The sequence below is a fragment of the Orycteropus afer genome, unplaced genomic scaffold, assembly GCF_000298275.1.
Source record: "Orycteropus afer afer isolate SDZICR_OR568_19922 unplaced genomic scaffold, OryAfe1.0 scaffold00363, whole genome shotgun sequence".
Classification (NCBI taxonomy): Eukaryota; Metazoa; Chordata; class Mammalia; order Tubulidentata; family Orycteropodidae; genus Orycteropus; species Orycteropus afer.
Window position 1 is genome coordinate 406,161 of NW_006921950.1, and position 13,396 is coordinate 419,556.

The 13,396-nt window shown below is 37.5% G+C and overlaps 1 protein-coding gene across 1 annotated transcript in view; it reads right to left on the reverse strand.

Moving 5' to 3' along the window:
- The window catches only part of ATR (ATR serine/threonine kinase), a 175,477-nt gene that overhangs the window by 142,251 nt on the left and 19,830 nt on the right, over positions 1–13,396 (reverse strand). Inside the window, exons 9-16 of the mRNA XM_007952880.2 lie at positions 11,842–12,034; positions 11,134–11,396; positions 7,785–7,975; positions 7,599–7,699; positions 7,247–7,418; positions 6,438–6,608; positions 2,836–3,030; positions 1,328–1,513 (exon numbers count right to left, since the gene is read on the reverse strand). Coding sequence (XP_007951071.1) covers positions 1,328–1,513; positions 2,836–3,030; positions 6,438–6,608; positions 7,247–7,418; positions 7,599–7,699; positions 7,785–7,975; positions 11,134–11,396; positions 11,842–12,034 — 1,472 coding nt within the window. The remainder of the gene's footprint in view (positions 1–1,327; positions 1,514–2,835; positions 3,031–6,437; positions 6,609–7,246; positions 7,419–7,598; positions 7,700–7,784; positions 7,976–11,133; positions 11,397–11,841; positions 12,035–13,396) is intronic.

The window sequence follows — 13,396 nt, forward strand, 5'->3', positions numbered from 1 at the left end:
CTCTAACATTTAGAGGATAAAATAGAAGGAAAGAGCCAGTAAAGACGAGTGAGTAGCCAGCAAAGAAAAAAAAAAATCAAGATGATGTGGTATCAGAGACACCATATAGGAAGTGATGGTCAATTGAAGGCTATTGAAAGATGAATAAAATAGGGACAGAGAAGTAAACACTGGATTTGACAGCAGGAAGACTGTTGGTGACTGTGATGGAGTGAATTACTTGGTATGGCTTTTCTAGCCATAATCTTTATAACTCCCACTGGATTACTGGGTGACACCATGCAAATAAGGTGTGTAGAACTCTGATGTTGGGATTGGTTAGTCTTGTCACTCTGCCAGGCTTAAAATGAGCCCTCCTAGAGGCAGAGAAGGCATCTCTTTGCCATCAAGAGAGAAGAGGTGGAGGTGAAGTGGAGTGCGTCCTAAGACCTGAGATCTCTGAGCTGGACCTCCTTGGCTGAGAGATGCTCTGACAGAGAGATGCCCCAATGGAGAGATGGTGGCAGTGGAACTAAGAGGCATGAGACAGAGCAGCAGGCTTACTTGGCCCACAGAGGCAGAGGCTAAGGGCCAGAGAGGTGTGTCTGAGGGTACAGCAGAGGGGAGACTGTCCTGAACGAAGAATTTTATCCTGAGTGCATTCCTGAACCTGAATGGTAGCCTGTTACTTCTTTAATAAACTCAATAATCATGAGTATTGTCTGTGAGTTGTGTGACCATTGCAATGAATATTGAACCCAGCAGAGAAGTAGTCAGTACTGTGGGAGGGATGGTTGGTATCAGAACTGGTGAAAAAAAAAAAAAAGGCTGGAGGGTGATGGCAATGTCTGGCATCATAGGAATAAGCCTTGGGCTGCTGATGGTGATTCTGTCTTCCTCTTGTGAAGTTAGAGGAAGTCAGAAGATGCTGTCTCCATGTCCTTTTTGCAGTGACCCTGACAAGAATTTCAGTAACACAGTGAAAATAGAAGCCAGACTAGAATTGATCAAAGAAAAATGAGGAAATGAGGAAGCAGAGATAGAAACCTCTTTCAAGGTATTTTGCTTATAGTCCTTTTAGTCCCTTAAAGGAATGAGAGCAATTGAAAAGAAAAAAAAAAATCATAAGTCTGCAGATTTATATATTTCTTCAAATGAATAGATAAAATAGTAAAGTGATTTCAGATAAAAATTCAAGCTAGAAAGGATAAAAAAGAACAACGTATCTTCAATCCAGCAATGGATTTATATACAGTTAGCACTAGAACAGTTATTTTGCCATGCCAAGAAAAGAGCAGAACACAAGTGGAGGGAAGAAGGAGCTGCAAACATACAACATATTCCTTACCATTAGTTCAGGTGATGTGATATCTCTTGGCCCCTGATATGGATCATCACTGGATGCAAATGAGGCAAGTATTGATAAACCATTGAAAACTTGCTGATAGTGTTCCCCAATACGCAACAATAATTCATTATGTAATCCTTGGAAATCCTGTCTTAACAGGCTCCCCAGTTCGATTTCTGTTTCATTCTAAGCCAAAGACACATTAAAAAAAAAAAAAAAAAAAAGCTTTTTCTTCATATGTACATCTTGTAAATATGTAGATTTATTGAATCTACCAGTGGTTCCATAGGAGAAAAGACCTGGAGATCTGTTCCTGTGAGGATTCAGCCTAGGAAACTCTACTGGGCAGCTGTACTCTTGGAATCAACTTGCTTGGCACAAGGACAACACTAGTGTATTAGGAGCTCTAGAACAGGTGACAGGATTTACTAATGGTACTAAGAAAATACACTGGAAAGGATTCTTGTTTTCTGCTGATAGGTCTCCCATGAAGAGAAGTGATCAGATGTTATTTTGAAATATAATTTAAAAAGAAAAATTCTAGTTTTCTCTGAGATCTTACAGTATCATCAACTTACTATCCATAGACATGCGACAGGAGGGTGGAAATACAGTATAGTGGTTTAGGGCTGTCATTTATTAGTTGTGCTGTGACTTGGGGAAATTATTTCTCTCTGATTTACATCTTCTGTAAAGCCTCACATAACAGTTGTAGATCAGACCACTGTGATCCAGAGGGTTTCCAATGGCTGATTTTCAGAAGTAGATCACCAGGCCTTTCTTCCTACTATGTTTTAGTCTAGAAGCTCCACTGAAGATTTCATGAGAGCAAGTTCAGCATCACAGCAACATGCAAGCTTCCACAGACAAAACGGGTAGTGGCTGTGCATGAGGCACACTGGTCAGGAATTAAACCCAAGTCTCCCACAGGGAAGACAAGAATTCTACCACTGAACCACCAAAGTCCCATGTCCTATAAATAATCCTGTTGCTGTCAAGTCGATTCTGACTCATTGTGACCCTAACAGACAGAGTAAAACTGCCCCACAGGTTTTCCAAGGCTATAATCTTTACAGAAGCAGACTGCCACATTTGTCTCCCAGGGAACGGCTAGTGGGTGAGAACTGCCAATCTTTCAGTTAGCAGCCAATCACTTAAGCACCATTCTAGCAGGGCTCCCACCTATAGATATAGTTATCTATATATCATTAATCAACTTATAGCACTAATCAACTAAAAAACACTAAAATGAAATTAGCTAAGAACTTGATCCATGAAAAGGTGATTGTCATATCTCCTTATGGTGAAATGATCAAAGAAAATAAAACAATAACCACATTTAATATGATCCTCTAGGCCAGGATAAAGCTTACTTAACATAATATTTGAACATATTACTCTATGATAGACTGAAAATTACTACCCTCCCTCCTACAAGAATGTTACAACAGCTTTTCTATAATGCCAATTTAAATAAAACAGTAAAGTATTTACAAATATTCGATTACCTTCAGATAATGAAGGGCTTGTTCTAATTCATCTTTGGAACAGGAACAAACCAAATGAGAAAAAATATATTTGAAGTTATTTATTAAAATCTCTCTACGATTGACATTTAATTGTTTTCCTAAAGTTCGAATGAGAGCAGAAGCTGCAGGGCTTGCTTTGGCAGCAAGGTCAGGTAGCAGAACTTGTAAAGTCCTCTGAAAAAAGAAACACAACAATTACCAAAAAGCACATTTGCCCAGGTGATAAAATATTCACAGAAGTTTTGAGTGAAAATATTTTTAAATGCCACACAAATTTGGAATCTCTGTATACCTTACATTTGAATTAAAATTTACCATTTATTCATTCAACACATACTGAACATCTATTATGATATGGGCACTGCAGATATAGCAAAGAACAAAATAGGCAAGGCCCATGCTAGCACAGAGGTTACTTTCTCATGAATATGTGTTAAAACCCACCACCTATTTAGTTTGTAGTATTATGGTGGCTTGTGTGTTGCTGTTATGCTGGAAGTATGCCACTTGTTGTTGCTATTATGTGCCGTTGAGTCGGACTTGACTCATAGCAACCCCTCCTTGGGTTTCTGAGGCAGTATCACTACAGAAGTAGATTGCCCCATCTTCCTTCCGAGGAGTGGCTGGTGGGTTTGAACCATCAGCCTTCTGGCTAGCAGTCAAGTGCCTTACGCACAACGCTACCACAGTTCTTCAAATATCAGAAGGTTCAACCGTAGTGGACAGATTTCAGGGGCACCTTCAGACTAAGAAAGAGTAGGAAAGAAGGTCTGATGATTTACTTCTGAAAATTAGCCAGTGAAAACCTTATGGATCAAAAAAGAACACTGACCAACTTGCTTGCTTTGGACACTTCATGAAGAAGGATCTATTACTGGAGAAGGACATCATATGTGGTGAAGTACAGGGCCAGCAAGGGTGAGGCAGACCCTTCGTGAGATGGAATGGCCCGGCATCCACAACAATTGAATAGTACATACCAGTGATAGAGAGGATGATGCAGAACTGGGCAATCTTTTGTTCTACTGTACAGAAGTCTCCATGAATCAGAGTCAAGTTAATAGCAGCTATCTATCTATCTACCCACCTACCTACCAACCTCCGTCCCTATCTGTTGAAATATATTCATGCTCTAAGGTAAAGATCCCAGACCTAATGTATTAAGTAAGTTAACTTGTTGCAGTGTAGTAAATTACTTAGTATGGCTTTTCTACCCATAAATCATTGTAAACTCAGTGGTGGAATGAGCAACTGAGGAGCTCCTGATTGTAAATGTTATCCACATGGAGTATTTCTGTTGGGCGTGGCACAATACAATGTTCTGGGAGGTTCCCACTCTCTCTCAGGTGCTTAGACTTCTGATGCTGTGATTGGCTAGTTTGACCACCCTGCCGGGCTCAAAAGGAGGCTTCTTAGAGGCCGAACTCGCTCTGACTGCTGGTTGAAGAAGACGTGCTGCTGAAAGAGACACGTGCTACTGAAAGAGACACGTGCTGCTGGGAAAGAGACAAAAGAGACACATGTTGCTGAGTAAGACACCGAGGGACGTGCACTGCTGGGGGAGAGACTGTGAGAGACTTGGCTGAGAGACAGTGGGCTGGGAGAGAGACTGAGCATTTTTCCTGAACTTGAATTGTAACCTGGTGCTTCCCTAATAAACCTCATAATCTGTGAGTTCTGTGTGGCCACTGCAGTGAATTATCAAACCCAGGAGAGAGGTGGTGGTGCTTTGGGAGGAACAGTTGGTGAAAGGGCTGGAGGGAGGCAGCATGTCTGGCCTTGCAGTAATAGGCCTTGGACTATTGATGGTGATTCTGCCTTCCTCTTGTGTGATTAGAGGAGGTCAGAACATGTGGCCTCCTTGTCCTTTTTGCACTTGTGTTTAGAGAACAAGCAAGAGTAACCATACGTTCAATATTTTAAGATGATTTTTAAATTTAAGTGTCAACGCTGCAATATTAAAGAAAATCTTTTTTAACACACTTACTACCTCAATGCTGCAACAAATCTATTTTAATTTTTGGCCTATTTCTTTTATGATTTTATTATAAAATACAATAGTATTCCAAACATAAAACAAGTGGACGTCCATTTATTCATTCAGCATGTACCTAATGAACACATACTACTGACCAGTCACTATCCTAGGCACTGGAGATTTGACAGTGAACAAGATGCAGGCCCTGCCCTCAAAGACACTTATACCTTACTTATGTTATACCTTTGAACTAAATATCATAAATCTTATAATGTTATAAGGCAGTTTCTATAAAATTTCCAGAGTTAGTATATTAATGGTTACATAATATTGTTGTTGTTGTTGTTATGTGCCATCAAGTCGGACCCGACTCATAGCGACCCCTCCTTGGGTTTCTGAGGCAGTATCACTATGGAAGTAGATTGCCCCATCTTCCTTCTGAGGAGTGGCTGGTGGGTTTGAACTGCCAGCCTTCTGGTCAGCAGTCAAGTGCCTTAGGCAGTATGCTACCAGAGCTCCCTATGACCTAAATATCAGATATTTAGATTTCTTTTCAGGGTTTTGCCTAATTTCTGTTTTTTTTTTTGCTATTTGGGTAATGCTGCAATAAACATTTGTGCTCTTTGATTCCTAGAGTGAAATTACTGAATGAAAATATATGAATATCTTTGTAGTCCTGATCACATACTATTGTATTTCCTCCCAGGAGGATCTGAACAATTTACAAATCAATAGCAGTGCAAGTTAAGTTTGTTAAAATTAGTAACACCACAATAAAAAAAAACTTGTATGAATCACTACTATAATTTATTAATTAAGAGTAACTAGAAACTTTGTTTTGGGAAAAGGTAAGAATAAAGCTAATTTACATCTTCAAAAAGCCCCAAATGACTTTTCAAAGGTTCCCAAAGCACACCATGCCACAAACCTTGTCATCTAAATTCATAATATGCAATGAACAACGCACTGCCGTCAAGTCAGATCCAACTCAGAGTGACTCCTCCTTGGGTTTCCAAGGTGGTATCACTATAGAAGTAGATTGCCCAATCTTCCTTCTGAGGAGTGGCTGATAGGTTCAAACCACCAGTCTTCTGGTTACCAGTTAAATGCCTTAGGCACTATGCCAGCAGAGCTCCTTAAATTCATAATAGATCACTATATTCCTATTACTCCAACTCCTTAGGAGTTGAAATTATCATGTTAGACTACACATTATCAATGGAACACTAAAGACATAAGGACTAAAATAGGTAATGTCATTAATCAGCATAATTAGTATTAACTCTTCAGGACAGGAGCACTGGTGATGCAGTGGTTAAAGCATTTGGCTGCTAATCAAAAGGTCAGTGGTTTGAATCCACCAGCTGTACTGTGGGAGAAAGATGAGGCAGTCTGGAATTTACAGCCTTGGAAACCCAATGGGGGTAGTTCTACTCTGTCCTATACAGTCAACTATGAGTCAGAATCAATCAGATGGCAGTGGGTTTGGATTTTACATGTTCCTCATGTATTTGCCAGATTTTTTCCTGAAAAAGAAAGTTAAAATATGAACAAAATATTGAACTGAAAAATGCAAATTAAGTGAACTATATATATAACTTACAGTAAGGAAACGATTAAGATCAGGGAAGTCAAAAACATTGGCAATTTCAGACAAGGTATTTAAAGCCATTTCTCTCTGGTGAGCCACATCTTGTTTTCTCATCTCAGCATTCTGGCATGGAGTACTAGGAAGTGCTGTCATCTGACTGGAGTGGAGGGATTCTACCAAAAACTATAGCAAAAACAATTCTATTGTCAGTTTTCACACCTGGAAGAAACTTTAATACTTTTTAAAGCTAACATATATATAGGACAGTAACAGATAATGTTTTAAACACATTACCTGAATTAACTCATTTAATTTCTAAAACAACCTGGAAGAGGTAGATTATGTTATAATCTCCCTTGTACAGATGAAATAACCAGACTTACTTAAGAAACCTAAATATCTTGTTAAGGATTATACCATCAAGATAGGCTAAAGTCAGGATTTTAACATACTCCAACTTTTCTGCCATGATTTGAGTCTACCTTTTGAAAACATAAAGTGCCAAATCAATAATATCATGACACAAAGGAGTTTATTATAATTAAAAGGATAAAAGAGAGACATCTCTCTAAAGATAAATAACAAAAAGTAATAATTCAATGCATCATTATAAAATTACTTCCCCCCCTTCCATTTACAATCACATCTTCAGACCAAGACACTGAGTATAAAATTGGCAGATTTAAGTTCTCTTCATTAAACTGAGTACATAATTTAAAAAAAAAATGCATCTTTTAAAGCAAACTTAAAATATATCTTTTTTTTCCAGTGCTTTGAAAGTATCATTATTTTCTATAGACAGAGACAATGATGACTCTTACCTGACAGATGGGTTTCTTATACTGGCTGAAAAAGTTTTGCAGTTTAACACTTTTGGCTGCAACCAAAGCTCTAATTTCTGTGTATGCTGCTCCAGAGACAGAAGCTGACTTAGACAACAAACAATGCAGTAAGTGCAAGAGTGCAAAAGGTACTAAATCTCCTTTTGCTGCCCTAAAAAGACCAGGAAAAAAAATTACCATTACTGTCTTGGAAACAAATGCAAATCTATAAATAATGCAGGCTGATATCACTTATTTGTAATCACTCATATTACCATGTTCAACACTAGGCAAAACAAAAAAGTAGAATGGCTAAAATAAATGAGGCTTTAATAAATGATATCAAATATACCTTCCAATATCCCCTGTTGTAAGAATCAAAGTATCCTTCAATTCATTATTTCTTGATATTTGGGCATGTGTATATGCTTCCTTCATTTTTAAGACAAAAAGCTACAACAATAAAATTAGTTGGTTAAATAAATTTTTGGAGCCAGTTTTATGAAAATATAAATGTCTTAAAATAAAAACTATCAACCTCTTTAATAAATCCATCTTCAGAGTCCAAGGATTCCAATATATACTTGATATTTCCACTAAAAGCCACTCTAACAGCCTTGTCTGGATCTTCCATTAAATTTAATAAAGTTCCAAGAACTGCTTTTACATCTGTTTCATCTTCCCTAAAGTCCAGGTGCTTGCAAAGATGATGTAGATTATCTATGAAAGCTAAAGAGCAAAAGCATGTAACATCTAATTTAATACATTAAATATCAAAGTTTTACTGCAAAAATATTTGACAAATAATATACTACAAAGAATTTAAGTTATCTTATAATGCCAATATTTAGTATTTAAAAGATTAAAATGAATACTTATAAATTTAAATTCACTTTATACTTAATAAGGAGCTCTTACAGTGGTTAAGGCATTTTAACCAAAAAGTCAGTGGTTCGAACCCAGCAGCTGCTCTGCAGAAGAAAGATGAAGTAGTCTGCTTCTGTAAAGATTAACAGCCTTGGTAGCCAACAAACACATGAAGAAATGCTCATGATCATAAGCCATTAAAAAAAAGGCAAATCAAAACAGAATGAAATATCATCTTACCCTAGCAATAATAAGCAAGTTCAAAAAGGCAGAAAATAACAAACGTTGGCAAGGGTGTAGACAGATTGGAACCCTCATACACTGTGGGTAGGACTGTAAAATGGTACAGCCACTGTGGAAAATGGTATGGCATTTCCTTAAAAAACTCAAAACAGAAATACCATTTGATCTAGCAATTGCACGAATAGGAATATATCCTAAGAAGGTGAGATCCAGGACACAAATAGACATATGTACACCCGTACTCATGGCAACACAACTCATAGCAAAGAGATGGAAACAACAACCTAAGGGCCCATCAACAGATGAATGGATAACCAAACAAGGGTACATTCACACAATGGAATACTATGCAACATTAACGAATAATGAAGAATCCATAAATCACCTCATAACGTGGATGAATTTGGAGGACATAATGCTGAGTGACATAAGTCAATCACAGAAGGACAAGTATTATAAAAGTCCATTATAAAAAGTCAAGGTAAGGTTTAAGAAGTAAAGGAAATTTACCTTTGTTGGTTACCAGGAATGAGAAAGAAAGGGAGGAAAATTTCTGACTAGTTAAGAATCATATATTGATTTGGGTGAAAGGGAAAGGCAATATAACAAAATTATGTGACCAGCACAATGACAATAAGGAAAAGGAGGACACAGAAATGTGCACAAAAGATATAGACAACAGAGACAAATACTATTTCATACACAATATGGCATTACCAGTGGCAGCAAATACTAGTCTATGGGTAAATACACAGACAGGTGAGAAGATCAGGTATGGGTAGGTGAACAGGAATACACCCATGATAGATGTGGCTGAAGATATTGTTACATGTGTTTGTGGTAAAAATATATCCATATACATTATAGAAGTAATAGGGGACAAGGTTGGAGTAGCTTCTTAGTAACCAAGCACCTTGAGGGATAGTGTCACCAGGCCTGCAAGCTCAATTGGCACAACATAGTATATAAAAATCTTGTTCCACATCCTACTTTGATGAGTACTGACTGGGATTTTAAAAGCTTTCGAGAGGCCATCTAAGATGCAGTTAATGGTCTCCCCTCATATGGAGCAAAGAAAAGTGAAAAAAGCAAAGTCATATGGAAACAATTAATCCAAGGGAATGATGGACCATGTGGACCTCAACCTCCACAACCCTGAGACCAGAAGAACCAGATAGTGTGCAGCTACCAATTCCAACCACTCGGAAAGGGATCAAAATTGGAGATCCTAGATAGAGTGGGAGGGCAAATGTGGAACAAAACTCAAAAAACACAAAAATGACCAGAATTACTGGTCAAATAGAGACGAGTAGAACCCCCCGAGACTATGGCCCCAGGTTATCCTTTGGGCCTGGAAGTAGAATCACTTCCGTGGCTTAGCTCTCAGCCAAATAGTAGGAAGGCCTACAAGTAGAACATCTGCCCCAGAGAGATGCACCCATCTACCCTATAGGGAGATGCATCCCTCAGACTGTAATTGGAGCCATGAAACCAAATGTGCATGAACTATTTAGAGTAAGATGAATCTGCTTTGTAAATATGCACCCAAATCATAATAAAAAATTTTAAAAAATCTTGGGTGCTGGGGGTGTATTTTTGAGGACAAAATTGTTATGACTTTTTAATATGTCTCATTATTACTACTGAAGATCAATTCTAACATCTCTTGATCTCAAATTTAAAATATATATTGTACTTATAAAAGTTTTAAAAATAAATTCACCTATCTGTTCCAGTAAAAAAGAAAAAAGATTTTCAGTTTTGGAAACCCAATGGGGGTTGCTATAAGTCAGAATCGACTCAATGGCAGTGAGTTTCATTTGATTTTTATACTTAATAAAAGTAATAAATTATTTAAATTTCAAACAAACACCAGAAATTTTCAAAATTATAAAGTGAATCATCACTTTTAGATTATGGAAATCATTACGTTACCAAGATAGACCTGAAAAGCACATTTCACTATTCCAAAGAGCCTTGAACTAAGGCCAATCTTAGTGTTACTGTTAAGTCTACATTATTATAACATTTAAGGAGTCCTAGAAACCATCTACTATCTATTGCTTTGAAAACAAATTGCAACTGACTATCTAACCTACCTGAACCCTACTACCTAAACTTACTAATCTTGGGACATCCAATTACTTGTATAAATCTCATGCTCCCAACACCTATAGGACACAGTAGAACTGCTCAATAGAGTTCCCAAGGCTATAAATCATTATAGATGCAGGCTGCTTCATCTTTCTCCTATGAAGCGACTGGTGGATTCAAACCCCTGACTTTTTAGTTAGTAGCCAAATGCTTTAACCACTATGCCACCAGAGTTCCTTCTCATGCTCCAACAAACTCATGTTCCATTACCATTGGCAAGTGACCAAGAAGTTACAATTTATAGTCCTTGGATAGGCAAGGTACTCTAACTATGTGAAGTTCTGAAAGGCTCAAGAAAGTGGCAGGAGACACATTAAGAAGATCCCTGGTAGTACTAAAGATGACACTGAATATTGAACCTCACAACATTGAGCCAACCATTAGTTATGTCACATTGAGTTGTTAAATCAAAATATCCAAATATCCCTGCCCTTATTAGTTCTGTGATGCAGTCTAAATACCAAGACACCCCATTTATAAGTAATCATTAAATAACAGCGAGCCTACAAATCATGTGAATTGCTACCGTTTTTTAAGGCACTAGACTAATTCTAGCACTACTCTGAAAAAGAGAGTTTAAACAGGTTTTAAAAATACTAAATAAATCATAACAAATCACTCACCAAGTTTTACCAAACTAGATGTTTTTTTTTTCAGTAAGAAAAGGAATGGCTTGCAAACAGAAGCTTTTAGTCGAGAAGATGAACATTCGTGTTGAGAAGTGACTTTTAGGTTCTTACAGAAGAGGTCAATATGTCCACGTTCAGAGAAAGGTTCTGTTAAAGAACTTGTCAGATGGAACATGCCATGAAGAGTACAGACAAGCTGACCAAGTATAGAAGCAAACTCTTTCTTGACAGTGTCAGAATCATCTTTGACTTTCTCTCTGAGGGAAAAAAAAAAAGCTAATAAACCTTCTTGCTTAATTTTGTCATCTAAAAAGTCTAACTTAATTTTGTGCCAAAGTACTAATATGACAAAGCCTAGAAGGGGAAAAAAAAATTTATCGTGCAATACACACACACACATACATATACATACATATATAAACACACACATACCATAAACTAAGCATTTGCCATTTCAACATTTCTGTAACTAAAGTATCGACTTTAATCTTTTAAAGTTAATTGTACTTGTCATGTACAACTCAGTGATATTATGTTCATCATGGTGTGCAACCATCACCACTGTTTCCAAATTGGAAGAAAAAATTGTTCTTTCTAAAAACTAACATTTACTCTATATATCCGAAACAACCATAAATTTCCACATATATCCAAAGAACTATGATCTTTCCAATTAAACAATATATTGAAATCAATACATACATAAGAATCTTGGGAACTCTGTTATAAGAATTCTCCTGCTGCAATAAGATAAAAAATCCATTAACACAACTAGCTCGGATTACTTCATGAGAGCTCTGAAGTGCCCAGTTATAAATTGCTGTTCTCCATTCAAGGAATATTCTTCTTGGAAACAGAGTTAGAAGAAACACACATCGTGACTGTGCCTGTGGGGCTGAAAAAAAATAATTCTATTAAATAACATTTCTAATAGTATTAAAGGATCTCTGGTGGAGTAGTACCTAAGGCAATTTGATTATTAACCAGAAGGGTGGTGGTTCAAACCCACCAGCCACTCTGCAGAAGGAAGAAGGAGCAATCTATTTCCATAAAGAAAGATTTACTGCCTCAGAAACCCAATGGGGGTCGCTATGAGTTGGAATTGACTCGATGCCAGTGAGTTTGACTGCTAACCAGAGGCTGGCGGTTCAAACCCATCAGCCACTCCTCAATCTACTTCCGTAGTGATAACACCTCAGAATCCCAAGGAGGGGTCGTCATGCATTGGAGCCGACTCAATGGCAGTGAGTTTGGTTTTTTTTTTGTTGGTTAGTATTAATTTTATACAAATATATATATGTGTGTGTGTATGTGTGCACTCATTGCAAAGTCAAGTAACATTTAGAATATATATAACATCTAATTTAATTAAAAGTTCCTTTTTAGAAAAATAAAGTATGTCTTTTTTGTTAGGTGTCATCGAGTCAGCTCTGACTCATAGCAACTCTGTGCACAACAGAATGAAATTCTGCTTGGTCGTGCACCATCCTCACAATCCTTGTTATACTTGAGCCCATTGTTGCTGCCACTGTGTCAGTCCATCTTTTTGAGGATCTTCCCCTTTTTCGCTGACCCTCTATTTTACCAACCATTATCCTTCTCCAGGGGATGGTCCCTTCTGACAAAACCAAACTAGGTGAGAGGAAGTGTGGCCATTCTCACTTCCCAGGAGAATCCTGACTGCACTTCTTCCAGGACAGATTTGTTCGTTCTTCTGGCAGCTCACAGTATTTTCAGTATTCTTTACTGCCACCACAATTTAAAGGTATAAACTCTTCTTTAGTCTTCCTTATTCATTGTCCAGGTTTCACATGCAGGTAATGAGGCAACTGAAAATACCATGGCTTAGGTTAGGTGCACCTTAGTCTTCAAAGTGACATCTTTGTTCTTTAACACTTTAAAGAGGTCTTTTGCAGCAGATCTGCCCAGTGCAATATGATGTCTGATTTCTTGACTGCTGTTTCTATGGGTGTTGATTGTGTATCCAAGTTCAATCTTTTCTCCGTTTATCACGATGTTGCTTATTGATCCAGTTGTAAAGATTTTTGTTTTCCTTATGTTGAGATGTAATCCATACTGAAGACTGCAGTTGTTGATCTTCATCAGTAAGAGCTTCAAGTCATCTTCATTTTTAGCAAGCAAGTTTGTGTCAAATGTATATCACAAGTTAAGGATACAATGCTGACATAAACCCTTGTTGACTTTGAACCATGCAGTATCCCCTTGTTCTGTTCAAACGACAGCCTCTTGGTTTGTG